Raw genomic sequence first — 27,980 nt, 5'->3', positions numbered from 1 at the left:
TTTTCGTGTGTTACATAGAGAACTGTATGTTATGTTTTTCAAAAAGTGTTTTATGAAATTGAAAACTCAGTCAAAGGCTGAGAATTAGCAGATGGTTTTGCAGAGTTGGTGTGTGCTTCTGCTGTTTGAGTGTCAGGTTTCAGAAATTGTGACACGAAGATTTTGCTTGTAAGCAGTTGAAAAAACTTGAAACTTTGTGAGGGAAATTCAGAATATTTTTTTAAATAAAGGATTTATTTGAAATGACACATACTTAACTCATAAATATGGGTTTTTATAATGTTAAACCATATATGAAATAAAACAACGTTTGCTGGAATGGTTCATAATTTGAAATAAATTGCACATTCAAGAACTATGAACAGTGGATATAAAAGACTGCAGTAGCAACTATGGTCTTTATCAGATTTATCTAAATTTGTTCACTTGATAAATATATCACATTGTCCACTTGGTTTAAATAAAAAACTTCAATGCTTTTTCATTGATGACTTAATCCTTGGCCGCATTCCTCTTTTTTTCTTGTTTGGCCTGTTTTTTTTCAGGGCCCGCACTGGTTTGAGTTCATCAAACTCATTTTTCTTTGGTGCCGCTTTCTTTTTGGGCTTCACTTGTTTAGGATTAGGTGCAGATTGCACAGGTCTGGCCTTTGTGGTCTGCATGGGTTTGTTTGGTGTAGGGGCTTTGGTAGGGATGGAGGTCTCGTGGAAGGAATGAGCATTTTCTCCAGAACAGTTCTTAAAGATGGCTGCCTCCATCACAGATTGACCTCGCAGCTCAGAGGGGTAACCGCACACAGCCTCAACCCTCAGACTCGAATTTTTCAACCATCTGAAAGAAAGTTGAGATAGATAGATAGATAGATAGATAGATAGATAGATAGATAGATAGATAGATAGATAGATAGATCTTCATGATGTTGATTCAGAATGGAATGTATTTTTGCTCAGAAGTAATCTAAAAGTAGTCAGATTACATTACCTAATATGTGTAATCCAATAGATAATTATAATAATAATTTAATAACAATAATACATTACAAATGATCATTTCCATCATGTAATTTGTTAAAAGTAATAGACTATAATTTGTAAGATAGAATGGCAGATGGCTGTATGGATGGATATCTCACCTGTAAAATGGCAGTAATTTGCAGTCACACATTAATGGATTTTTGTTAAGGGTAAGGTATTGAAGTCCAGTAAGAGGTGAAAGGTCAGGCAACTCCTCTAACTGATTCTCTTCCAGAGACAAAGACAACAGACCAGGACCAAACCCTGCCAGAGACCTCGCGCTCATCTATGACCACAAATCAAATAAGGAGACAGAGAAAGAACATTTTCTGTTATCGAGATTAGTAAAAGCAAGGATTAAAGGGATACTCCACCCCAAAATGAAAATTTTGTCATTAATCACTTACCCACATGTGACGCAGTTGCAAACCCGTAAAATTTTGGATGAAAACCAGGAGTCTTGTGACTGTCCCATAGACTGGCAAGTAAAATACACTGTCAAGGTCCAGAAAAGTATGAAAGACATCGTCAGAATAGTCCATCTGCCATCAGTGATTCAACCGTAACATTATGAAGCGACGAGAATACTTTTTGCACGCGAATAAAACAAAAATAACGACTTTATTCAATAATTTGTCTCCTCTGTGTCCCTCCACATCACCGTAGCACCATTTTGGAGAAGGTACATCCACTGAATGCAGTTTGTTGACAAATGTTGAATAAAGTTGTTATTTTTGTTTTCTTCGCATACAAAAAGTATTCTCGTCGCTTCATAAAATTCAGATTGCATCTCTGATGGCAGATGGAGTATTCTGACGATGTCTTTCATACCTTTTATGGACCTTGACACTGTTATTTATTTGGCAGTCTATGGGACAGTCACAGGCCTCCTGGTTTTCATCCAAAATATCTTAAATTGTATTCTGAAGACAAACTGAGCTTTTACGGGTTTGGAACGACATGGGGGTAAGTGATTAATGACAAAATTTTAATTTACGGGTGGAGTATCTCTTTAACTGTTGTTTCTTTATCACTTAAAGTAATAGTTCACTCAAAAATGAAAATTCTGTCATTAATTACTCACCCTTACATCGTTCCCAACCCATAAGACATTTGTTCATCTTCAGAACATTAATTAAAGGGATACTCCACCCCAAAATAAAAATTTTGTCATTAATCACTTACCCCCATGTCATTCCAAACCCGTAAAAGCCTGGTTCGTCTTCGGAACACAATTTAAGATATTTTGGATGAAAACCGGGAGGCCTGGGACTGTCCCATGGACTGTCAAGTAAATAAATGTGACAAGGTCCATAAAAGGTATGAAAGTCGTCATCAGAATACTCCATCTGCCATCAGATTTGCAATCAGACGACTTTATTCAACAATTCTTTTGTCAACAGTCTTCTCTGTGTCTCACATTAACACAGTATGCTGCGTATGCTCTTCTGTATCAGCCGCACCACAAGGAAGCTAAATACATGTAGAAACAGTGCATCCGTGTGGCGCGGTTGATACAGAAGAGCATACAGTGATATGGAGAGACACAGAGGAGACTGTTGACAAAGGAATTATTGAATAAAGTTATTTTTGTTTTCTTCGCTTACAAAAAGTGTTCCTGTCGCTTCATATAACCCAGATTGCACGTCTGATGGCAGATGAAGTATTCTGACCAAGACTTTCATACCTTTTATGGACCTTGACACTGTTATTTATTTGGCAGTCTATTGGACAGTCCCAGGCCTCCTGGTTTCAATCCAAAATATCTTAAATTGTGTTCTGAAGACGAACGGTGCTTTTACGGGTTTGGAATGACATGGGGGTAAGTGATTAATGACAAAATTTTCATTTTGGGGTGGAGTATCCCTTTAAGATATTTTTGGTGAAATCCAAGAGCTTTCTGTTCCTGCATAGACAGCAATGCAACTGACACGTTCAAGGCCAAGAAAGAAGCATGTTGAAGAATGACACGGAAAAGAAGAACTGTTGAATAAAGTAGTCATTTTTGTTTTCTTTGCGCATAAAAGGTATTCCTGTAGTTTCATATAATTACTGTTTATCCACTGATTTAACAATATCCTTACAACCTTTCTGGGCCTTGATCGTGAGAAATTAATGACAGAATTTTCATCTTTGGGTTAACTATCCCTTTAATGCATAAAATTATCTCATGTAGTTCTCGTGACCTCTACCTTCTGAAGACTCATTCTGTCAATGTGCAGGTGCTTTAGACTTTCAGCAACCACCCGAAACGCTCTTGGCCCAATCCAGCGAATCGGATTCCCTGAAAGTCGGAGCTCGGACAAAAGAGGGGCGTGGCCTAGTGCATCACTTGGCACTTCTGTAAGCGCATTATCTTCAAGATGAAGGACATCCAGCTCGGGTGCCGGATCCAGAGCTTTTGGCACTATGGATGTGATGATATTATTATTGAGGTAAAGGCCCGACAGCTGAGGGACTGGGGAAAGGAGCCCTGAAGGCTCTAGTTTAGCTATAAGGTTTCTCTCCAGATGCAGCTCGAGGAGTTTGGGGATGTGAGCCAGTGTATCTGAAGAAGGAAACCGAGTAAGTTTATTGCCTTCCAGGTGAAGGTACATGATCTCATGGGCACCTTCAAAGGTTTTTGTGTCCAGGGAGGACAGTTGGTTGTTGGACAGGTAGAGGTACATTAGCCCCTTCATGCCCCGGAAGGCACCACCCTCGATCTCATGGATCGTACAGCTGTCCAGGTGAAGAGACACCACCTCTGGGACGCCAGGGAAACTGTTGCTAGGAAGAAAATGGAAATGGTTTCCACGCATGTCAAGCAGAAGAGTGTTGCCAGGGAAACCAGTGGGCACTTTAGTGTGGCCGAGGTCCTCACATGTAGCATGTTGAACTGCACCCTTGATAGTGAGAGTGAGGAGGACAGAAAATGTGGTGAGACGGAGATATTTATTAGATTTAAGGTATAGTTCACCCAAAAATAAAAATCTGCTGACAGTTTACTCACTCTCAGGCCATCCAAGATGTAGATGAGATTTGGAGAAGCTTAGCATTACATCACTTGATCACCAGTGGATCCTCTGCAGTGAATGGGTGCCTTCGGCAACAGTTTGAAGTTATAAATGTCTTAATGATAGATTTGCTTCTTACAAACATGCAGCTTTTAACTTCACAAAATGTTAACTGATGGTTGTGTGGGTTAATTGTGGATTACTGTAATGTTTTTATCAGTTGTTTTGATGGCACCCATTCACTGCAGAGGATCCATTGGTGAGCAAGTGATGCAATGCTACATTTCTTCAAATCAGTTCTGATAAAGAAACAAACTCATCTAACTTTAGGATGGCCTGAGGGTGAGTAAATGTTCAGCAGGTTTTCGGGTTTGAAATTATTCCTTTACGTGAATATTTTCGTATAACTGACAAGAACAAGGAATCTGTTAAATAACGAATAACTAACAAAAATTCCCTCCACCCTTTTCCGAGCCTTTCTCACCTCACAATGGCAATTATTTGGGCATTTGCTCTTTTTCTTTGGCTTGGCAGCTGGCACAGACTTTTCTTGCACTCCCTCTTCTTCTTTTCCTTCTTTTTCTATCACATCATGTGGTCTGCAGCGGAGGTCCTGTTCTTGAACATTTTGTAGAGGTTCGTCTGAGAGGTGTGGCGGCCAAGCACAGGTCCCATAGAGCTTGATTCCTGAGCTCAGTGCCCACATCTTCAGCCCTTGCAGTAAACATGTACATCTGATTGGGTTCCCTGAAGGACAGTGAATGAAAGCTATCACTTCACAGCTTGATTTTGAGATATTTTAAATGAATAAATCATTTAATCTCCAGAATTTCTAAGAAAGCTTACTGTTAAAATAAGAACTGAGACTGTATTCATGATTACCGGTGAGGTTAAGGCTGGTGAGCTGCGAGGACATTTTGAGGGCCTGTATGTAAGGGAGCTGGTTGTAGCTTAGATCTAGGTGAGAGATATGAGGAGACAGAGACAGAGCTGATTCAGACAGGTCCTGCAGGGCCATGTGGTGCAGAGACAGATGTGTGAGTTTCGGCATGGACACACTCTCCTCCACCAGATATGTCATGGGGTTAAAACTCATATCCAGGTGAGTCAACTCCATCAATCTGAGATGAAAAAAGACAACAGTGAGTTCTGAAGGTCTGAGGATATCTAAAATCAACAGTAATTAATTTTGTTGGTCAAAAATCAGTCGCTACCTGGTCATAGTTTTGGTAGGAAAGTATTGGAGTTCATTATGGTCCAGGTTTAAGTGTGTGAGTGCAAGAAGACCAGCAAAGGCTTCCGTCGCCAGATTATTTAGAGAGTTATGACTCAAACGCAACCACTGGATATTCAGCATTCCCTGAGAGACAGATAATTGAGAATTACTCATATCAGGAAGGTCTAACAGAAGATTATCACACAAACCAACAAGCAAAATCAGTGTAAACTCAGTTTGGAAAGATAATAACATAAAGTAATGGGACTCTTTGAGAGAATTCTAGAATTCACTAGAAAAAAAAAAAAACTTTTACTCAGTTATAATGCATCCTTGCTGATCCCAAATTGTTGATCGGTAGTGTACCTGGAATGCCATGTTGGGGAGGTAGACTAGCTGGTTATGAGAGAGGGAGAGCAGGTTTACAGAGTTTAACGCAGCAAAGGCTCCAGGGTGGATCTCTTCAATGCGGTTCCGGTCTAAATACAACTGCTTCAGTGATGATAAACCGTCAAACGATTCCTACAGGTGGGGAGACAGTAACAACGTCACTAAAAACACAGACACATTTCAAACCATCAGCTTTAGAATGATTTTACCATTCATTCATCTAAAATTAACACACTTCCACATCTTAAAGAAAATACCTGGTAGAGAATGTCAATATTGTTGCTAGTGAGGTCAAGATGCACCAAACGTGAAAGTCCACGGAGCGCCCCTTCTCTGACGGACTGGATACTGCATCCCTGCAGGTTCAGGTGTGTCAGGTAGGGGGTGTGTTTGAACGCATTTTTAGGCAGTTCCCCAAGATTATTCCTCTTCATGTCTAATTTCACTGTGATCTGAGACAAAAGCCATTGCAAATACTGCATATGAGTATGTTGATCCACATGCACACAGAAGTTATTTTGAAAGGCATTAGAGGTGTTATTAACCATGCATACCAAATGTTACCCATTAGGAAGGAAGTTCAGGAAGGCACAGTATTAAATAAGAGTCTGATTGAATCAGTCTGTTATAGTGTCATGCATCGTCTTGTTGTTTGATGGTGGATGCCATGCACAACCTGGATACAAAGCAAACTTCTGAGAGATCAGACAGTAAACTCTGATCATGATATTAAGACACAAGCGTGATGATTTTTGTGTGGTGTTCTGTACTGGATGTGGAAAGTCACACTCACCTCATTTATAGTAGGAGGGATATGTGTGAGATTCTTCCCTACACACGTGACAGTGAGCTTTGTGTCGTCACAGACGCAGACGCGCGGGCATTTTGCAGTCTGACCAGCAGGAACAGAAGTTATTAAGAACAGAAGCAGACATGCTACTATCAGCATCATGGTGCCGTCCTCCTCTAACTTAAGGGATACAAAGGAAATTGATTATTATTTGAACACAATGGAAAGGTAAATAATATACAGACAAGATGGTGCAAAAAAGTCCAAACACAACATAATTCTCTAAACACCATAGGTAAATTCTTGCATTATGACCTCTGATCCCATCCTGCCCTTAAGACAGTTAACACAGTGGTACCACATTTCACAGGACTCCAAACTTTAGTGCATGAATGGAGAAAGACAAAGAAGTATTTTACTCATTTCCACTTTTAAATCTTACAAATATGCTCATTCAAACGGTTTCATTAAGCAAAACTTAACTTGATCAGAGTAGGGATGAAAACCCTTAATATTATTGAGCTGAATGTATTACTGTTTCTGCAAAAAGATGATGAAAGAAATGACAACTCACCTCTGATAGGAGTTTAAGCTATATATAATCCCAGTACTGGAAATTCTGTAGCTCTAGACTTGACAGTGATGAGGAAGTATTTTCTTGATCTGGCAAGAGTGTTACTTTTCATTGCAAGTTTGTTTAATATTACAACTAAACTTTTAGTCTGTAGGATAAAAATCTTCCATCTGCCTTCCGCTCTCATCCACTGCACCTTGTGATTTCGCCTGACTCGCTGATGTGAATGAGAGAAGAATGGCCCCGCCTGTGGATTCCAGTATATACCGGTTGGCGGTTGCGTTGACCTCAACAACGTGAACAAACACGAGCTGTGAATTTTTTCAGGACCAGCCGGGCTGGGGTCGGGTAACAGACCTCTACCTCGTCCTTTACCTGGAGCCCCTTGGCACTACAACCTTCAAAATACAGCCATATAGTGAAAAATTATGATTCCAGAACACCACAAACCATTAGTGTTTTACAGTACAACTTTTTAAACCAGTTTCACTACAGCAGTCATACATATCCTTCACTTTTACTAAGGTGCTTATATTTTTTATACCATTAGAATACATGGCTATTTTTGAATGAGAGTCAGGAGCTGGATGCTGGTTATCCGTAGAATGGGTGCAGTTTTGGCATCTACCAGCAGGGGCCATAATATCCATGCTAACAAGTCAAGCCTAAGGACAGATAATGTGATATAATGTGACGTCAAAAGTATCATTTGTACACCTAAGTGAGAAAAACCTATATATCTGCATGTTTAGATAAGTTTAGGTTTTGCTGGATAGACTCCACTTATTTTGCGTGTTGCAATTTATTTCCCCATCAATTTCAAACGGTTCAAAAGAGGAATGATATTTCTTTATTATTATTATTATTATTATTATTATTATTATTATTATTATTTATTGTTGGTTGTAGTTAACCCTCTGTGTTCATTTGGAAGCCGTGGTGCTTTTCAACAATGCAAATTTAAATTCACTAAAACACAAACACCACAAACCAGTAACACCACATTTAAGCGGTCAGGAAGCGGGGGCGTGAAATTCAATTTGATTGATATGTTCTCCAGCCAATCGCAGTGGTACATCGGTGCTGCTAGCCAATCAGGTTTAAGGAGAACGAAAACCCCCGAGCTTGCGCGAAACTCTCCGAAAGCCACTTTTGGATATAAGCTGCGTACAAGGGGCGGCGGTGGAAGTTATACCTCGGAATTGCTTCTGCAAGTCTGAATTTTGTATCAGATCATAAGTAAAAATCAATTTATTCCTTTTAAAGAGCAGAGAATGAATCGCTTTCACCTGTTCGCGTTTTTAATCTGGCTGTTAATTGCGGACAGCCAAGCAATAATCAGGTAATTGCATCAATTCTCTTATTATCGCGTTTTATGTGAACATATTTACGTATTTGATTATGAAACATCTTGGTTATTAAAACTTAAATGGCCCTATTTTGACTTTGCACATTAACTTTCACTATATTAATCATCAAGTTGATCTGTATTAGGACACATACAGTCTTCAAACAACAATCCGATGCATTATGGTTCATAATACGAATCAAGCCGCAGTAAACAGTGCTGCTTAGGACGTTTTGTGTAGAAGTTTAAAACAGCATGATCTGATGTTTTGGATCAGGAAGTTGAACACACAGGGCTGTGTTCAGTTGCATGTGTGAAATGCTGTGGTTGAGGTGCGACATTGTGTAAACCTGCATCTACAATGAAAACGAGAGAGAGGCGAAAAGCTTAAACGCTTATTCATAATAAAAGGAGCTGACATTCATGCTTACAGTTTTGACATTTCGTTGTTATTGGACGTCTATGGCGGATCTTTTTAATGAAACCCATCTAAACGCTTTGTGCATCAGTAAGCAAGGTTATGTTATACATTTCCGCCTCGCAGTGTTACAATTTAACTGCTCACTAGTCACTGCGAATGTAGCGTGTGGACGAGCGGTCAAGAACCGCCCACTCTAAAGCGACCAATCACAGTTCGCTTTGCTCATACGTAACGATTAGGGGCGGGGTTATCTAAATAAACCACAATAATACACAAGTCTGGGCAAAATAACTATATAATGGTGCTGCAATCTAAACAAATGATTGTCTAGAAGAAAAACAAGACACATTTTCTTCGAAAAAACTTCGGATTATTAATTAAATGGCTTGTTTGAACATTGGTGTCGTTTTGTGATGGCCACAGTTTTATAGATGTGATGCGCTGCTCGACGCAGGTGTTTTATTGCTTTATCACTGTTGTATCTCCAGGATTCCTCTGCACAAGATGCGCACTGTGCGCCGCATGCTGGCAGAGAATGGGAGGACTATCGACGAGATCAAATCCATGGCCAGAGAGGAAACCTCCAAAGTCAGATTTTCATTGCCGTCCACAACACATTCACCATCACCAACAAAACTGCCACCACCTATTGAGAAACTCACCAACTTCATGGACGTAAGATAATGGGGCAGCAGTCACTGATTATGCATTTGGTTCTTGCATGAGGAATATAATAACTTTCTCCCCCTTTAGGCTCAGTATTTTGGGGTGATCAGTATCGGCACCCCTCCTCAGGACTTCACTGTGCTGTTTGACACCGGATCATCCAACCTCTGGGTTCCATCTATCCATTGCTCCTACCTGGACATCGCATGCTGTGAGGGATTCTTTGGGTCAATGTTTTGATATGTATGGTGTTTTTCGTTACTAAAATGTCTCTGAAATGTCTCCCAGGGTTGCACCATCGCTACAACTCTAAGAAGTCAAGCACGTATGTTCAGAATGGCACCGATTTCTCGATCCGGTACGGCAGAGGCAGTCTCTCTGGCTTCATCAGTCAGGATACAGTCACCGTGAGTACAGACTACAGGAACTGATCACGAGAGCTGGAAAAGCTCCAAAAGAATAGGAAAAGCATCATAAAAGTGACTATACAGTATACACTATATCACAGGCCTCTAAAGAAATCCAATAGCTATGTGTGAAAAACAGATCAACATTATTAAAAAAAAAGAAACCAATGTTGCTGAGGCTAGTGTTATTTTAGTATTATTTATATAATATTATTTATTCATTTTTGAATTGGCTTTTATTTTTATATTTTCAGTTTTTAGTCATTTTATTAGGTGCATTTGTCTTTTTTATTAGATTTTTCAATATTGCTCTTCTTTTAGTTTTAATTATTTAAAAACTTTAACTTAATGCAGGAATATACTGCACTATTTGTTTTCCTGATTTAAAGTCAAGGTAGAGTTGATGATAGTTGCTAAACTTCAGAGCCATTATGGATGATTTCTGGCATTCAGAAAAAAAAAAATCATAATGATTTATTTTTACAATTAGATTGTGACTCCACCCAGTTAAGAGCAATATTAAGCATGCTTTGTGTTGTTTTAAGCCAATTTGAGAATAAATAATGTTTAAATTTGTATTAAATCAGCTTTTGAAGCATGTTATGCATGAGTTTATGTTCGGTTCACAAGTTTAGTAGTGTGTGATCCTCAGTCATTTAGAGTAGTTTTTCTCTAACTAATTACAAAGTATAGCACACTGTTTTAGGCATCAACATGCCCAAAAACTCACACATTTGTTTCTGTCTGTAGTTGGCAGGGCTGAAGGTGCCAAACCAGCAGTTTGCGGAGGCGGTTAAACAGCCTGGGATTGTGTTTGCGGTGGCGCGGTTTGATGGCGTCCTGGGCATGGCATACCCCTCCATTTCTGTAGATGGGGTTACGCCGGTGTTTGACACAGCCATGACTGCCAAAATCCTGCCTCAGAATATCTTCTCTTTTTATATCAACCGGTAAGACGCTCATTTCAAGTTTCATTTGTCTGGTTTTTCAAATTGTTGAGCCAATAGGTAGACATTTAATATTGACATGGGAGAGTTTGGAAAGGAAACATTGTTTCCCTTACCTCATTGTTTCCTTCTCCATTTCAGTTTTATAATGGTGACGAATATAGCTACAAATGTAGACTGATAGTGTGGCCTTCAGCATGAAAGAATGTATTTATTCTTGTGTTAAACGGTAACGCATGACTTCTATTACTGCTTGCAGAGCAGTGCGGCCCTTTCTTGCTTTTCAAAGCGCATGTGCATGTTACAGCCAGTTTATCACACTATAGTCAATTGTTGTGTTTGTATAAAAAGACTCTTTTACTAACTGAATGACTCATGACTAAAACGTGTACATGTGGGTCAGGCTTTGCCTACATTTTTAGGACCAAGATGCGTAACATTTTAAAATCACTTACATTGTAGGGACGGTCATCACAATGTCTAAATGCACATGCTAATTCTTGTTAATAAATGCTGTGTAGGGACCCCGCAGGTGAAGTTGGAGGCGAGCTGATGCTGGGAGGTTTTGACCAGCAGTATTTTGACGGTGATCTGCATTACGTCAACGTCACGCGAAAAGCCTACTGGCAGATAAAGATGGAGGAGTACGTGATCACCATTACTATACAAGCCATGCTTCATAATCCAGGGCTGTGGTTTTTAGCCAGATTAATATTGGTTTACTAGAATGTTCTTTTTTGCTGCAGTGTTTATGATGGCTGCAAACTGGCTAATAAACGACTTCTTGCTTATATTGGTTGTTTTCCAACAGAGTTCAGGTGGGTGGCACTCTTACACTCTGCAAAAATGGATGCCAGGCAATTGTTGACACAGGAACATCAATGATCACGGGGCCGGTTCAAGAGGTGCGGGCCCTGCAGAAAGCCATCGGAGCCATACCACTGCTTATGGGAGAGGTGAGGAGCAAAATGGTTATTTATTCTTTTATTTAGATTATTATTATTATTATTATTTTTTTGTCATTTATTTAATTTGCTGACACTTTCATTGCCATCATGTATTTCCAGCATAAACTGAAGAAGTTGTAAAGTGAACATTTCCTCTTTTGTAGTACTGGATTGACTGTAAGAGGATTCCATCACTTCCTGTTGTTTCCTTCAGCCTGGGAGGGAAGATGTTCAATTTAACTGGAGAGGAATATGTTCTGAAGGTACGGTTTTCTGGTCTGGTTTTTCCTCTTACTCTGCAGAGGTTGGAAAGAGGAACATACAAAGTCTTTTTTACATAGAAGTGCAGTTTCATGGAATAAATTACCTGATTCCTTGACGTGAAAAATTAGTTTGGTGGCTAAAAGATGTATATGAAGTCACCTTTCTGAAAGAATAAGTTGCCCAATTAGTTTGTGAATGTTTGAATAAATAGAATTTAATGTTATATATTGTTTTAAGGGTTTGGAATACATTTTCTTCCCATTCATACATGCCTCCATCCATTTCAAAGAATAAGTCACCAAAAAAAATGAATGTTTGTTTAAAAAAACAAAACTAAAAAGAAAAAAAGAACCTCTGCAGTGAATGGGTGCTGTCAAAATGAGTCCAAACAGCTGATAAAAACATCACGATAATCCACCAGAAAAGCTGCACGTTTAAAAGAAACCAATCCAACGTGAACTTTAAACATGCAGCTTTTCACATCACACGGTGTTAATTGATGGAATGGAGTGCTGTGGATTATTGTGATGTTTTTATCAGCTGTTTGGACTCTCGTTCTGACGGCACCCATTCACTGCGAGGATCCACTGGTGAGCAAGTGATGTAATGATACATTTCTCCAAATCTGTTCTGATGAAGAAACAAACTCGTCTTGGTTGGCCTGAGTGTGAGTAAACATTCAGCAAATCTTACTTTGGTTGAACTGTTCCTTTAATTACATCGAGGACCACGTTGCAAAGGATGATTTTCTTTTTATTGTACACCGAATTTATTTCAATTCAAAATTTCTGTTGCTTTTATGTTTGGAATCAAATCAAATCTCAGGATGTTGATTAAAACTGCTTTGGAAATGAATGCAGCATTGATTAACTGAAGACTCTAAATCAATCTTAACTCTCTTCTATCTTTTCTCAGGTGACTCACATGGGGGTGAATGTTTGTCTGTCTGGCTTCATGGCAATGGATATCCCACCCCCTGCCGGGCCGCTGTGGATTCTGGGAGATGTGTTCATTGGCCGCTACTACACTGTGTTTGACAGGGAGGCAGACCGTATGGGCTTTGCTCCTGCTAAATGAAAAAAAAATCACATTGTATTGTACTGGACCTAATGGGCCGTTAGCAGTACAGAAACCACTGGTTGAAGTTTGTAAATCTTTTGCAATTTGAAATAAGCAATGTAAGAAAATCAACAAATGCCTGAGTTACAGGACATGTTTTTCCAAGAATTAAACTAAAAAGCAAAACTGAAAAAGAAGAAATGAGTCAAACTTGTTGAGCTAGGGATTCTCTGTGCTTCCCATTGAAGCCTTGTTTCAATAGATGAATTAAAAAAACTATGCATTTTTAGTTTATAATTAAGCTATTAATTATTTTTGTAGAACATTTAATAAAGATTGAATAAATTGCTGGTTGATGACTAGTACTTTGGATTTGTGGTTCTCTTATGTGTTGGAAGTTTTTGTCAGCTGACTTTTGTATGTGTGTGTAAACCATTTTGTTAATGTTGGTGTATCATACTCAATTTATCACACTGAAATGAACTGTATTTCTGTTAAAGCTGATCAAGACTACTTGGTTTCTTTATTGTCTAATCATTTAACTCAAAATCACAGCAAAAGTTCTTCCAAACCTGAAGTAAAATAAAGTTTTGTTCGTAGTTGCTTGTTTGGTTTGTGCTCTGCTGTCTATAATAGAATTTACTCTGAAAAATGTTCTCTAGCCCTACAGAAACAAGACATTGGTTAGTTCCTGCATACTCATCTTCTGTTTCCTGTGATGATTAAAATGTCCATCACATGACATCTAGTGTCAGTTTAGCACATTGCATTTAACATACCAGTATTTACCTTTGGCTGAAATTCTGTCATACCACTGAGGTTAATAATGCTAATTCAACTACCATTTAAACGTTTGTGGTTGGTTAGATTGTGTAATGCTTTTGAAAGTCTCTTATGTTCATCAATGCTGCATTTACTTGTTAAAAAATGCATTAAAAGTAGTAATTTTGTGAAACATTATTACTAAAATAGCCATTTTCTATTGTAATATATTTTCCTGTGATGCAATAAAGCTGAATTTTCAGCACCATTACAGCAGTCTTCAGTGTCACATTTTGCTTCAGAAATCATTCTCATATGAAACATTATCATTATCAGTGTTGTGCTACAAAATATTTTTGTGGAAACTGATATATATATAACATTAAATACAAGTATATAAATATATTAAGAACAGCATTTACTTTAATTAAAACTATTTTGTGACATAATAAAAGTCTTTACAGTCACTTTTGATCAATTTAATGCAGCCTTGCTTGATAAAAGTATCAATTTCTTCTAAAAAAATAAAATCTGACCCCAAACATTGGTCTGTCAGCTATTGGATTCAGAGGCTTGCACAAATAAGTCATAATAATGTTGTAATACAGTTTCACTCCATTTGACTTTATTTTCATCCTTTGCTCTGTATTGCAGCACAGAGACCCGAGGCACAGAACAAATGATACAAATTGCTGTTTAAAAAAAAAACAAATCACCAGGAAATGAAGAAACGAGTACACAAGCATCACATGCAAAGTACTAGGCCAAGCTGAACTCCACTAGCAGATCTACTTTTGGATTCGGTGCTGCCCTTTCAAATCATTCGCCAGGTGAATGTGTTTCTGCTACATCACACAGGTAGACACAGGTGTTCTGGTTACGCAAGCAAAATAAATGCTTCAATACATAAGATCTCCTGCGAGTTTTGGCATTTCATATCGAAGACGTCACCTATTGTATATTTTGTTCTAACATCACTCTCCAAGCACAAAGAACGATCAATACAAGATATACATAAATGGTTTCACACTGGTTTTTGGTTACATCTGTACAATCAATACAAAAATACTAAAATGTCTCTGAAGACTGTTTTTTTAGGCTCTCTCTTTACGCACACAATACATTTCAGTTCACCTTCCTTATAACCCACAACCTCAAAAATTCAACCGTGTTTTTAAATGATTCTATAGCTTTAAGGAGGTCTGCAAAGGTTTCCTAGGTTTATTAGGCAGCCGTAATACAATAAAAATCACATCTGCTCTTTGTTTAGCCATTCTAAAGATGTTTTGATTATTAATTCAGATATTTATCTTCATCTGTGGTAATAATCCATGTCCATGACCATTTAAATAACATCATATCCATTCAACATTTCTGAGTAACATTTACAGGAGAACAAATAGGTCATTTACATATTTTAACATCCCAAACTGACGAGAAAGATGGAAATATGGGGAGAAACGTGATCAAATAAACATGATCTTTTTCTTAAACTTAATCATCACTTTGCGATTTATTTTGAATACTGGACAGAAATCCTCTGAAAAACGTAGTTATTTTAGGCAGTTTTTACTGTTTTAATTTCACTTGCCTTCCAATAATTTAATATTTCAAAAAGTTGATTTACTAAAAATATTTCAATTATACAATCACACCTTCAGCGTCAGAGTTGCAGGCATTTATGAAAACTCACAGGAAATTTAGTAACTGAAAGATAATTTCAAGACCCTGCCATCTGATTATTTTAAAACAGCTCTCTGTGTCATGTATAATTTTCTAAAGAAAAAAATATTTTGATGAATCTAAGAACAAAATTGGAGAAAATACTGAAAAATGTTCCACGTAACATAACTGGGAAACATAAAATCATGAATTTCACAGATCAAGTGTAACAAGTCAGATTACCATCAGAAACTCATCGCATTTTGGTTAACAACAGAAACATATGAGAGATGACGGTGCTTTAATTTATAATAAAATATCACTTAAGTTAGAATCTGATTCTTCACTAGATAAATATATAATGGTCATGATACTTCACTGTGCAGTAGAAAAGTCAAAAACACTGAAATGATACAAAAGGCCATTTAAAAAATGACTAACGGATGAGGTTGTAGAACCTGATAATAACTTATGATGGTATGACTGACAAACAAAAAAATGAGTGAAAAAAAAAAAAAAAACTTACTTATCTAATCAGAACAAGACACAGACACACATGAAAACATTGCCATTATTTTGGTTTGTGTTATCAACTCAATTCTGTGCGGGGACCAAAAAGTGGTGGGCATATGTGCATGCTTGTTTTCTAAACAGTTCTCAAAAGGCTCTCTGGGTCAGACAACGCACAGTAGAGTGTGTACCCCAGTTCATCTATTTCTTGTGGTGTCAGCTCACAGAACAGATTGACTTTGAGATTGAAGATGCAGGGTAGCCTCCCAGCCTCTAGGTGTCCCACTAGTGCACGAAGGAGCTGCATAAAACGATCGCCGAGCGCTTCCTGAGTCCAATCGCCCTCTTGTTCACTTAGGAGAAGGATTGCATTAGTGAGCTGGCTCGCGTTTAATCGTGCCAGCGCTGGATTCAGTTTACACACGGCTTTAATGACTTTAAGACACGCGCAACGGCACCCGGCGTCTTCCTGATCGAGCGCACGTAACTTCGCCGTTTCCGCCACGCGAAAACTCTGCCGCCACAGGTTCTCATGCCGTTCGGCGGCCAATCGATGCGGTTTGGCGATGAGCGAGACGCCATCCTCCATAACAAGCAATGGGAGGAAGTCCACATAAAGGCGACGGTCCGTTTCGTACTGCACTTCTAGCGTAAGCGTTTCCGACGGGACCACAGGTCGGATGATGTAATCTAAAACGCTACCGATGGCAGGCCAGTTGATGGAGCCGGCAACGAGCTTCTCGAAAACTTCTAGGATGCTCTTTGGGGAAAGGTAGCCACCCACCATGCAGCGGTCCCAGTAGCTGCTTCCACGCGGGAAGTACTCAAGGTTTTCCCGACGAACCAACCAGAAGCCAGGAAGGTTCATGATGGTGTCCTCACCAGGAATAGGCGACCAGAGATTCTTCTCAAGGATCATGGGTACCATCAGCTGGGCGTGGTCAGCAGTCACCACCTAAACATGTGAATGTGAAAAATAAAGATCACACAAAGGTTGCATTAGATGTAAGAGTAAAGACATATAACATGTTACAGAAGATTTCTATTTCAAACAAACTTTCGAAATTGAACTTCCTATTTTATCAAAGAATCCTGATAAAATTCCACAAACATATTAAAGGGGACATCGGATGCCCATTTTCCACAAGTTGGTATGATTCTTTAGGGTCAAAACACCTGCATTGCTAATGAGACGTTGTTCTTATAGTTGCTTGAGCAGAAAATGGAGGACAGCATACAACTAGCTGAGGGTGGAAATATGCTAATAAGTGAGGCGGGGCTTGAGCAGTATGACATCATACTGCTCAGAAAATCAAAACGGCTTGATAATTGAGACTGATTAGGTTTTTTGGGGTTTAAAAACAGGAGTAAATGGATTTTTATCACTGTAGGGTGTTTGTGTGCACGCACTGCTTCGACATTTATATGCAAATATGTAGAAGTGAATTTTGGTGAATCTGATGTCCCCTTTAAGCAGCACAACTGCTTTCAACATTGATAAGAAAGGTTTCTTGAGCAGCAAATGATTTCTGAAGGATCATGTAATCAGCTTTGATTCACAGGAATAAATTCCATTTTAAAATATATTAAAATAGAAAATAATTATTTTAAATCAATGATATTTCACAATACCACTGTTTTTAATTTATTTTTGATTAAATAAATACAGCCTTGGTGAGCAGAAGAGACTTAACTTAATATTTAAAATCTTACCAACTCCAAACTTTATATTATAAGCACTTCAATAAAAGGCCATGTTTCCCCTATACTCTTGCTTATGTGACAATTAAAACACTCTCAGAACTGATCACACTTGTTCTCACCTGAAGGTCATCGTATAGACTTCCGCTCAGGTACATTTCTCGTAGGGGCATATCGGGCAGTTTAGCATGGAGAAAGACTCTGAGCTCCGCACAGATATCCAACGCAGCACGCCGAGCGAGGGCCTGCTCTTCTGAAGGGATCGCCACTCGCTCTTGAAAGAAGGCCCAGAGGTGTTCCTGCAGCGAGAGGCGCATCCGTGCCTTCTGGAGTTCAGCCTTACCAGCACCACGGCCCATAACACGATGTAAAGAATCTAAACAAAAGAAGAAGAAAACATAATATAGTTATGACAATCAATTTAGCATACTTAAACATTCTCATACCACCCAAAGGTCAAAGCCTGGAAGAATAATTCTACTTAATCGCAACACAATCTTTAGTCTTCCAGACACAGATTGAGACTAGTCTTGGACTATGTTGGAGAATAGATGACACAGGATGCTGAACTAGTCATTCAACAAACAAACGATTAGTGAGGAAGATTTTGAAAATGTCCAATGCTTACTTCACAACGACTAGTCATTCAGACATGTCACCAACTAGACACAATGATTATGTATATCTCTAAAGCCCATAAAACAAATGAAGGGTCTACAGAAACCTACATTGTATTAGTTAAGGACGGGTTTAAATACCCACTGAGTAAGTAGAGCAGACACTCCAACATGTACAAACCTGGTAAACAATAGGGATACAGGTTAGGATAAGATAAACTGTGTCCATGATGGTCAAGCAAAAAAAAAAAAAAAAAGATAAAAAGATAAAAAATCAAATCCACAAAACAACAAAACAAAAAATATAAAAATATACAAAAAAAAGATAAAAAAATAACTCCTCAAATCTACAAACAAGAAATTCAATAATATGGAAATTAACTAAAACATAACGTTTGTGGTCATCAGGAAGTAAAAAAAATAGAGCACATGTTTTTTCATGGTTGTTGCATATAAAAGTACAGGATGTTAAGTATGCAAGGCACCAGAGATTCATCACCTGGCTTGAAGGAGCTGGAGGAGGTGGGGAGCGTCTGTAGAGAGCGGCTGACGTTCTGTTTCATGTCGCGGTTCAGTGTCCGTGGTGACGACCCCAGCCAGCTCGGCTCCTCCCAGCTTCTTCGTCCCGACGGATCGGCTTTAGTGGGACTGGATGGGGCACTGAGTGCTCGATCGTACATCTGAGACAAACCAAACTCAATTATACACTAATAATAAACATAATAATAAATCTACAGTGCTGGAAACAAAGCATTGACTTTTTTAAAGTGATCTTTTTTTTCCTCTCATGAGGTACACTTACAAGATTTCCTCTAAAAAAAAAAAAACATCTTCATGACATGTGAAATAATAAGCTACAGAACTTGTGCAGGTCTCTTGCACAGGATATTAAGCAAAGTTGACTTCTCCATACTCTTTGCAAAGCTGAGTTGTGACAGAGTCATAAAATAATCCACATTGTATTGTGACGCTCAGTTTTAAGGTCCAACTGAAATGATCAGAGACACTTAAAAATAAACTTTATATGGCATTTCATTTCATCTGGTCTCAAGTTGTTTCTGCTGCTCTGTTTCAATAAAAGGTCAGAAAGACTGGAGGTTTTCATAGTAATTCTCATCAATTCTCAAGATCACTTGAAATGTCATTCCTTATGACATGTCCCCTTTAATACATCCACAGGTTCAAAGAGCATTACAGCTTGTTCTTGTACTCACTCTTTTGACCGCCAGTGTGGCGATCCCGAGCATGGCTGCGCCCCCGACTCCCAGCACCAGCTTTGCATTAGAGAGCACAAAGTCGATGGCTGTGCCAAGGCCATTGTCATCTTTCTTTCCTTTACGGTCCCCGTTCACTCCTGCCATCGATCTTTTTCCTCCCTGAGACAAAGTGGGAAAAAAAGAAAAAAACAGTTAATAGATTTTCTAATCAAATGCAACTTCAATATGAATAGTGCAATATGCAAAGCTTATGTGCTGTTCAAATAGCTTGTGTTGCTTTTGGTTAAAAAAAACAACAACCACAAAACGTTTAGATGGAGAGAAACAGGTATGGCAGGGCTTGATATAAAAAAAAAAAAAAAATTCAAATAGCTTGTGTTGCTTTTGGTTAAAAAACAAAACAAAAAAAAAAAAAAAAACAAAACAAAAAAAAAAAAACACGTTTAGATAGAAAGAAACAGGTATGGCAGGGCTTGATATAAAGAACTGCCAGACGTCCAGGGCCTGAGGAAAGACGACTGATAGAATTTTAAGGCTGGATTGGGAAAATGTAAAATATATTAAAATATTTGAAAATGTAAATTACATTTATTTGACCTTTTTAGCCATGATTTTGCATAGCAGTGGAAATCAATGTCATGACTAGTTGACCATGCATAATTTGACCCAGGAGTAACATGTAAATAGGAAACAGAAGGGGACCACAAAATAGAGAAGCATGAGTGGACGAGGCCTCTCCAAGCACTACAGAAAAGGAACTGTTTGACAAATAACAGATAAACCAATCCAGAGCTACATCACTGATACCAACACAAGTCTTCAGATGGTTGATTAAGAGTTTATGGTCCACTGTATCAAAGTCTGAGCTGAGATCAAGAAGAATTAAAATGGAATAAAGTCAGTGTGGGCTGCAAACAGTAGATCATTAGTAGGGTTGGGAATCGTTAGAAATTTTCCGGTTCCGCCTAACGGTTCCGGTTCCATTAAAATCATTAAACAACTATTAAAAAAATAGTGGTAAGGAAAAATGCACAATACTCAAATACTCAGTGCTCAATACTGTTTATTACTTCCTGTCAACTTAATTTAAAGGTTTTCAATGTCAAAATTCAACCATATATATTACAGTATACAAATTTTCTGGTTCCGATTCCATTTAAATAAACTATTATTATGTTTTTTTTTACTATTTTACCTTCATTGAATGCATTGTTGCTGGAAGGTAGTAAGTAATGTTGAGTAATGCAAGTCCATCAATCAGCATGTGTTTCAAAGTTGATGTTTTTTACACTATCAATAACATTTTGCTTTTCAAGCAGGAATAAGGTTGGCCAAATAGTCCCTTGAGGGCTAAGACACTTGTTCATTTCCCTAATTTAATGAAATATAAACTGTTATACTTATAACCATGTATACACACACTCCATAAAGACCCTATTTTACAAATAATAATGCAGTCAGGAGATGCTGTGATGCAATGAGTGGTTTCCACATTTTAAAACATTTAAAATGCATGAAAATAAATATTTTCTATCACTTTGTTTATCACTCTTGAAATTACCTGTACACTAATTAATCTAACTCTCATAATTACATAACAATAGCAGTCTATCTATTTAGAGGTCCAACGCTGCCTCAGTACGTATATTAATGAAAAAATGTGACAAATATAATGTAATTTAGTGGAGGCAGGTGCTGCATGCTGCCGGTACATGTACAGTCAGACAAAACGACGTGCACAGTTATCAAAGGCGCGAGTGCAGTACAGTCGTGGGAAACATGTATTCTGCAGTTAAAGCCACGACGCAGCGCGCGCATCTGTGAAGTGCGCGTCATTAGAAAAAATGTGCTCAGTAATTAAAGAGGCAGGCTGAAGTTTCTGTTATTTGGTTTGTGACATCCTTTACGGGAAACACAGAATCGTCAGAACACCAGCGCAAGGCTGCCAACCCTAATCATTAGTGACCTATATGTTTTTTTGGAACCAAAACTTAGAAATTGCTCACGGTTCCGGTTCTTTTCAAAAAACTGAATAAGAACCGGTTTTCGGTTCCCAACCCTAATCATTAGTGACCTATATGTTGGTAGTGGAAGCCAGATGGAAGTTTTTCAAAGATTAGATTGTTATTCATGAAGGAAGTCAGTTGCATGGACACAACTTTTCAAATATCTGGACAAAATTTGGACAAAATATTTCTAACATGGCAACTTGAGAGGCCTTCTTTAGTAGTGGACAAACTATCCAAAATACAGCTTTTAGAAACCAAATGGGAATGCAGTCAGAAGGGCAGGTTTTTGATTTTAAAAGTACAATGTGTTCATTGACAGGAGACTGGAATCATTGAAGAGGAGTCAACATCATGTTCTCAGAAATCAATATTAAAATGCTGCCAAATATTCACTATTTATTTTTTATAAAAGGGTCATTATCACTGTAGGGTACATTTTGGTGTCCTGTACATAACTAATTTGCCATAATAACTTAACATAAAAATGACTATGAAAGTGTGTGTTAAGTTGTGGCTTTATATACATATATATATATATATATATATATATATATATATATATATATATATATATATATATATATATATATATATATATATATATATATGTATGTATGTATATTTTGTTTCTTTATATACATTTTCTTGTATGTATGTATGTATATGTTGGTTCTTTAGATACATTTTCTAGATTATTTTAGTTTTGTGTAAGAGGATGCATGTTATTTTGCTAATGTCCCATGCACTGCTCATTAAATTTGAATGATAGTAGAATATTGTCAAATCATAACTTTTTTTTTATTATTATTTCTCCTATTAATAATTTGTTAAATAAGAGATTACTCAATTTGAATGTATTGATCATTTGGTAATAAAAACTATATTTTCATTTAATAAAAAAAAAGAAAAGTTTGTCCATGTCCCTTGAATGGTTGTCCACCCTGTCGTAATGGGGAATCTGGCCCTTTAAGAAAGGGCCCTTCACTTTAGTGACATCAGGACAACAAATTTTTTTTTTTCTTTGTCTCTTCAGTGGTGAGAATTTCAACGGCTGAGGTGATTAAGTTGGTGACTTTTCAACTGACAATTTTTCTTCGTCTGAGTTTGCTTACTTGCTTTGCCAGAGCTTAACACGTCCACCCTGTCGGCATAAAATATACCAAAAGTGATTAAAATACAGTTTTTTCAAAATATGCAAGTTTAAATATACCTCTTCAACAACCAGACTAAATATTTAGCTAGTCACAGTTTGTTGTAAGCTAATAAGCTAACTGAAGCTCAAAATGTCCACCCTGTCAGCCGCTTAGACTCGATAGAGTGGACATAAACATGACAGGGTGGACAGAGCACTCATTTGTAGTTAACATTGTGAAAAACTAAAATGAACACATATCAGTGTGATTGAGGATGTGGTTTTATTATTTATTATTATTAAATTGTTTTTTTAATAACCCTGTTTAGGAAAGGGACATCATACCTTTCAGAAAATATCATTTGCATCTTAATTTTGCAATGAAAATGTATTTAACAGTAATATCCATGACATGGTGGGCACATCTTATGGATTAAGCTTCGAATAATAGATAATAATTATCTAAAAAAGTGTGTGGGCGCTCAGCTAATGTGTTTCTATAGTACTTGAGTGTCTACTATTTATGATATGATAAAGCGAATGGGAAATTAAAACCAAAATGTTTGAGTATTGTGAAGGTTGAAAAGGCACTCTATGGTGATACTGAACCAAAACTAATTTGGAAAAGCCCCACAATTCTCTGGAGTAGACTGAACTGGCTGGCTAGACACAGGGCCAATTATATAATTTATGGCTTTAAAAAGAGAGTCTGGCATTGCGTCCCTGTTTAGTAACCAGGTCAGATAAATAGGGATTTTTTTTTAGAGAAGCAAGGAAGACACAGATTTACATCAGATTTTTTTTTAGAGAAGCAAGGAAGACACTGAGTTTATCCTTTTTCCACTTTTGTTCTGCCTTCCTGCATAGTTTCTTTAGGTTTATTAATTCTTCATTTAATCACAGTAGAGAAGGTGGTTTCAGCTTTCTATCTCTGACTGGAGCCACAGAATCTAGAATATTTCTGCAAGAGCCGTTAAAAACAGCTCCTCTACGGAGAGGTCATGTTGTTCACTAGTGTTAAGGTAAATTTAAGGCAGTAAAAAGCTTGACAGAAACAGTGAATTTAGGAGGTTGGAGCAAATTAGAGTGATTGAGTTCAGAAAAAAAAAAGGAACCCGGAAAAACACTGCGTTGTGATCAGAGACAGCAAAATCAAAATCAAGTTCACATCATCCACACAGATACCAGGAGAGCACAGGGTCATGTGCCCTTTATCATGAGCGGGCTGCTTCACATATTGAGTCAAATTAAAAGAGTCTAAAAATTAATAACATGGATATTAAAACCACCAAGAATAAGAACTCTGTCATAATGCAGTATAATCACTGATAAAAGGTCTGAAATTTCCTGAATAAAACCGGAGACAGATTCAGGTGGCTGGTAGATTGAAACATAAAATGGGCAGTTTATACTTTGAAGTAAAAATAAGACTCTCAAAGGAGTCTTCTGTGAATTACTGCAAGGCCTCCCCCTCGGCCTGTCAGTCTTGGCTGGTGAAAAAAATGTAAAATCTAGTGGGGTTGACTCAATGAGGGGGGCACATTCATTAGAATTAATCCAGGACTCGGTGATAATGATAAAAATCTATATTATTGGTCATGATAAAATCCTGGCAGATGAAGGCCAAATATTAGTCCAAAGACCTCATAGAGTAGACAAAATTAAGCAGATATAGCCGCAGGGATGGAAGACGTAATTTTAACTGTTTTAAGATTTGTTTCTGTGTGGACTGAATGTAGATTTAGTTATTACACACTGCCTCTCAGTAGTCCTGACAGGAATGAATAAATTAGTCTGAGAGAAGCAGAATTACAACCAGCGTCCGCACTGTCAATGACAGGACTATAGTGCAGAAACAAAACACTAGACAAGGTCATGCTGGGGAAACCATCATTTAAGGTTAAATGTTAAGTGATTGACCAGATCTGATGCTTGTGTGGGAGGAGGAAATGGGGTAGTAGCAGGTAGTTGTGATGACAGAGAAAAAGTTGCTGGTGTTGCCGGTTGCTCGCTTTGGATGAAAGCGTCTGCCAAATGAATAAATTAAAAAGTATAAACCTTTTTTAATATTTCCATTTAGTATAAATGTATTTTTGTTTTAGTTTTAAGTAAGGATGCACCGGTGCATCGGCAGACGATATTTATCAGCTGATTTTTGATTATTTTAAAGCCATCGGCATATCGGAAATAACATGAAAAGGGACGATACCGATGGTTTTTTAATTAACTGCATGGAGACAATGAGTTGCATGTCTGTTGCATAATCCAACGTTTTTCCTCTGGGCAAAATAATGTCCAAGACTGGCATTTTGACATAATTTTGTGTGAATTTGTCCATTTAAACAATACTTCAGAGAGAGCTTGATATTTGTGCACGTTCTGAGGCACGGGTTTGCATGCTTCGGATGAGCTCAGGCACAAATCTTCTCACTGCACACGCTAGCTCGTGTACTCTGGCTCTTAAATGTTTAAACTGGCAAAGCTTACATTAATTTAGTTTAAACAGATATCAACATGTGCTGTTAAGTGTTCATCTGTGCGCGCGAGCTATCAGCAACAGGGTGATTATGGCATAAATGACTGCTCATATTCCAGCACACAGCATTCACATTGAACAAGAGTTAATGGTTTGTCCACATTTTTTTTTTCCATCACTGTGAAAAGCCAGAATTCGCATCCATCAAGAGAAACATACATTAGCCGAACCCTGTTTGTTTTGTGTGTTATTTATAGCAAACAATTTTACAGATGCGTTGTCAGATTTAAGTTGAACCGCAGTCCTAGCGCGTGCCGAACCGTGTTTGGAGAACCATACGGTTAATTTTTTTTCCGCGAACCATTCCATGCCTAGTCATGAATATAGAAACATTTGGATTCATGCAGAATTAAATTAAATTAATTTGTTTTGGCTTGATGCTTATATTTAGCCTAAATACAACTTTAGAGGATTTATTGTGAGTGAGTGACAGTGAGTACCCATACTCAGAATTCGTGCTCTGCATTTAACCCATCCAAAGTGCACACACACAGCGTGAACACACACCCGGAGCAGTGGGCAGCCATTTATGCTGCTGTCCTGCCCAGGGAGCAGTTGGGGGTTCGGTGCCTTGCTCAAGGGCTCCTCAGTCTTGGTATTGCCGGCCCGAGACTCGAACCCACAACCTTAGGATTAGGAGTCAAACTCTCTAACCACTAGGCCACGACTTCCCCACAGAAGAGAAGGGAACTAAAATAACCTAATTGTGTTTTTCTTTTTGCTTTTATTTACCATTATTTTAGCCTACATTATTTCTGAATGTAATAATAAAATGAAACGTACAGCTTTCCAATTTAGGCTGTTTTTCCCTCTCAAAACGCTTATAGGAGTAGCATTATTTATCCATGCTGAAACACTTAAGGTTTCGGTTTCAGTTTTTTCTTTTGTTTGTTTAATACATTTGGTCTTTGGTAAATCTAGAAAAGATGATGCTGCATTGGCTATGACAAAGAGAGATCATTCAAGACTCTCTCCATGATTTTTTTCTTTTTGAGTAAATTAAACACCAAACAAAAATAACATTATAATAACCAAATAAAAACTAAACAAACAAAAAAAAAAAAAAACGTTATTAACCGGTATGTTTTCTACTCAAGCTGGTTTCACAGAGGAATGCAGGAACAGAAACATTCAAATACCGATTCTGATAAGAGTGAACCAATCTTTAAGCCCTGCTTTATGCAATTGACCAATATCAGTATCAGAATCGGCCAATAGTTGTTTGTTAAAATCGGTATCGTGTCGGACTAAAAAAAAAAAAATCGGTGCATCCCTAGTTAAGTCAGGTTTAGCTTTTATTTATTTCTAGTTGATCATTTTAGTCCTTCAATTTATTTTAATTAGGTGCCAAAGGAATATTTCAAATGTGAAAGTTTTTCATCTATTATGTATATAATAATATGTAATAATAAAATTATTATTATTAACAATAGCTCTAATAATATATTTTATTTTAGCTTAATCTCAACTGATAGCAAAAAACATCACAACATGCACATCCTGCGACTGCCTACATTGTTTCTGATGCACAAGTTCCTTCTTACCGGCTAGCGGTCAGACAGTCTGCTGCTGACGAACCACTTCTACACCAACCAGCCCAGACCACTTTTGAGGAAGAACTGCTCTCTCTTCAGCACGTCCTCCCTCTCTGCTGGGGCACTGAGGGTCTGACAGCGCTGGAACTCTCTGGTCACTGTGCGCCGGTAGTAGTCACGGTCTGTGTACTGTAGGTGTTGGCCTGCACGGAGCAGTGCTCGGTACAGTTGCAGCACGCCACTGCGGGACCAGCCGCCCATCAGGGAGAGCTCAGAGCGGGCAGAGACAGATGTCTCACACACGCACCTGCAAAAGAAAGTAGACACTTTAATACCACCCTAAACTGGATGACAAAAGCTCACTGACCACACAAAAGTACTGTGGTTATGGTCGTTATAATGCGATCCGATTCAATAAACTACAATTCAGTGCTCTTCTTCAAACAAGGACAGTCCACAATGTGTCCTTTGTTCTGGATATTGACATTGCTATTGACCTGTTTCAATGTTATATTATTTGTTTGTTTTTAGGTTAATCCCATATATGTCTTAGTATAAAAACGCTTGAATGCTTTGGAAAGAACTTGCAATACTTCCTTTATGTACTTCAAGAGAGGATGAATAAGCAACAGTTGGGAAAGTTACGTTTCTGAGTTTGATACTATGTAATGAACCACAAAGATTAACAAGAGGGTACGCAGTGGTGAAGAGAGCATGTTGCAACATCAAGCATTACATTATAAAACAAATAGAACAGGAGAAAGATGGACATAAGGGAGAAAATTGAAGGAACAGCATAAACAGCAGAGGACAAAGTTGTGGCTGAAGCAATAAAGAAATGAAAATAATTAGGCATAAAACAGACTATAATAATAACAGACAGTAACCATGTTGAAATTGGAATGAATGTGTATTTGGATATCTGGAAAGAAAATGGTTATACTAAAAGTAAAAGAAAGCCTACGGAGTTATACTAAAAGTAAAGGAAAGCCATTCGGGCCCTCACGGTCAGATTGCGGAACAGTTTCTTCACTCGAGTCATCAGACTCAACTCCATGTAGGGCTGGGCGGTATATCGAGTTTGTACGATATATCGATATTTACTTTATAAGTGATTGGATATGAGGCAATACCGTTTATATTGTTATACAGTAGTTTTTGAAACAAGCACATCTGAAAATGGCTATAGCAGAGGACACAGACTGAGCTGCTGCGGAGAAAGCGCATAATCCAGTTTGTTCTATACATGACAAGCTTCATA

General features: G+C 37.9%; 3 protein-coding genes across 9 annotated transcripts in view; 1 reads left to right on the top strand and 2 right to left on the bottom strand.

Moving 5' to 3' along the window:
- Positions 1-234: 234 nt before the first annotated feature.
- Positions 235-7,223, bottom strand: chadla (chondroadherin-like a). 3 transcript variants are annotated; one of them, XM_042720650.1, is made up of 10 exons: positions 6,980-7,223; positions 6,409-6,585; positions 5,873-6,067; positions 5,592-5,747; positions 5,224-5,369; positions 4,892-5,130; positions 4,494-4,756; positions 3,206-3,898; positions 1,133-1,299; positions 235-831 (listed from the first exon to the last, which is right to left on the bottom strand). In XM_042720650.1, exons 2-10 carry the CDS (start codon positions 6,565-6,567, stop codon positions 471-473), a joined length of 2,379 nt encoding a protein of 792 aa, XP_042576584.1. In that variant the 5' UTR covers positions 6,568-6,585; positions 6,980-7,223; the 3' UTR covers positions 235-470. The 3 variants fall into 3 exon arrangements, with proteins under 3 accessions (XP_042576584.1, XP_042576585.1, XP_042576586.1); XM_042720651.1 differs by having other exon boundaries at positions 6,409-6,581; XM_042720652.1 differs by lacking the exon at positions 6,980-7,223 and adding an exon at positions 6,170-6,291 and having other exon boundaries at positions 6,409-6,546.
- An 889-nt stretch (positions 7,224-8,112) lies between these two features.
- On the top strand, positions 8,113-13,637 carry LOC109058510 (cathepsin D-like). Its single transcript, XM_019075704.2, has 9 exons — positions 8,113-8,321; positions 9,237-9,423; positions 9,502-9,625; positions 9,703-9,821; positions 10,572-10,771; positions 11,290-11,412; positions 11,580-11,724; positions 11,880-11,978; positions 12,895-13,637. The coding sequence occupies exons 1-9, from the start codon at positions 8,254-8,256 to the stop codon at positions 13,054-13,056; spliced, it is 1,227 nt and encodes a 408-aa protein (XP_018931249.1). The 5' UTR covers positions 8,113-8,253; the 3' UTR covers positions 13,057-13,637.
- A 2,362-nt stretch (positions 13,638-15,999) lies between these two features.
- Positions 16,000-27,980, bottom strand: part of LOC109058512 (mitochondrial dynamics protein MID51) — a 50,182-nt gene continuing 38,201 nt past the window's right edge. For 2 of the 5 annotated variants that reach the window (XM_042720647.1, XM_019075705.2), the window contains exons 2-7: positions 26,729-27,026; positions 19,505-19,666; positions 18,790-18,970; positions 18,436-18,471; positions 17,796-18,049; positions 16,000-16,927 (exon numbers count right to left, since the gene is read on the bottom strand). In XM_042720647.1, coding sequence (XP_042576581.1) covers positions 16,109-16,927; positions 17,796-18,049; positions 18,436-18,471; positions 18,790-18,970; positions 19,505-19,651 — 1,437 coding nt within the window. In that variant the 5' untranslated portion in view covers positions 19,652-19,666; positions 26,729-27,026 and the 3' untranslated portion in view covers positions 16,000-16,108. Of the gene's footprint in view, positions 16,928-17,795; positions 18,050-18,435; positions 18,472-18,789; positions 18,971-19,504; positions 19,667-22,439; positions 22,658-26,728; positions 27,027-27,980 lie in introns of all 5 variants that reach the window. The other 3 variants (XM_042720649.1, XM_042720648.1, XM_019075706.2) reach the window with 3 other exon arrangements.

This window comes from Cyprinus carpio, chromosome B3, assembly GCF_018340385.1.
Source record: "Cyprinus carpio isolate SPL01 chromosome B3, ASM1834038v1, whole genome shotgun sequence".
Taxonomy (NCBI): Eukaryota; Metazoa; Chordata; class Actinopteri; order Cypriniformes; family Cyprinidae; genus Cyprinus; species Cyprinus carpio.
This window is presented reverse-complemented; position numbering and strand designations above follow the sequence as displayed.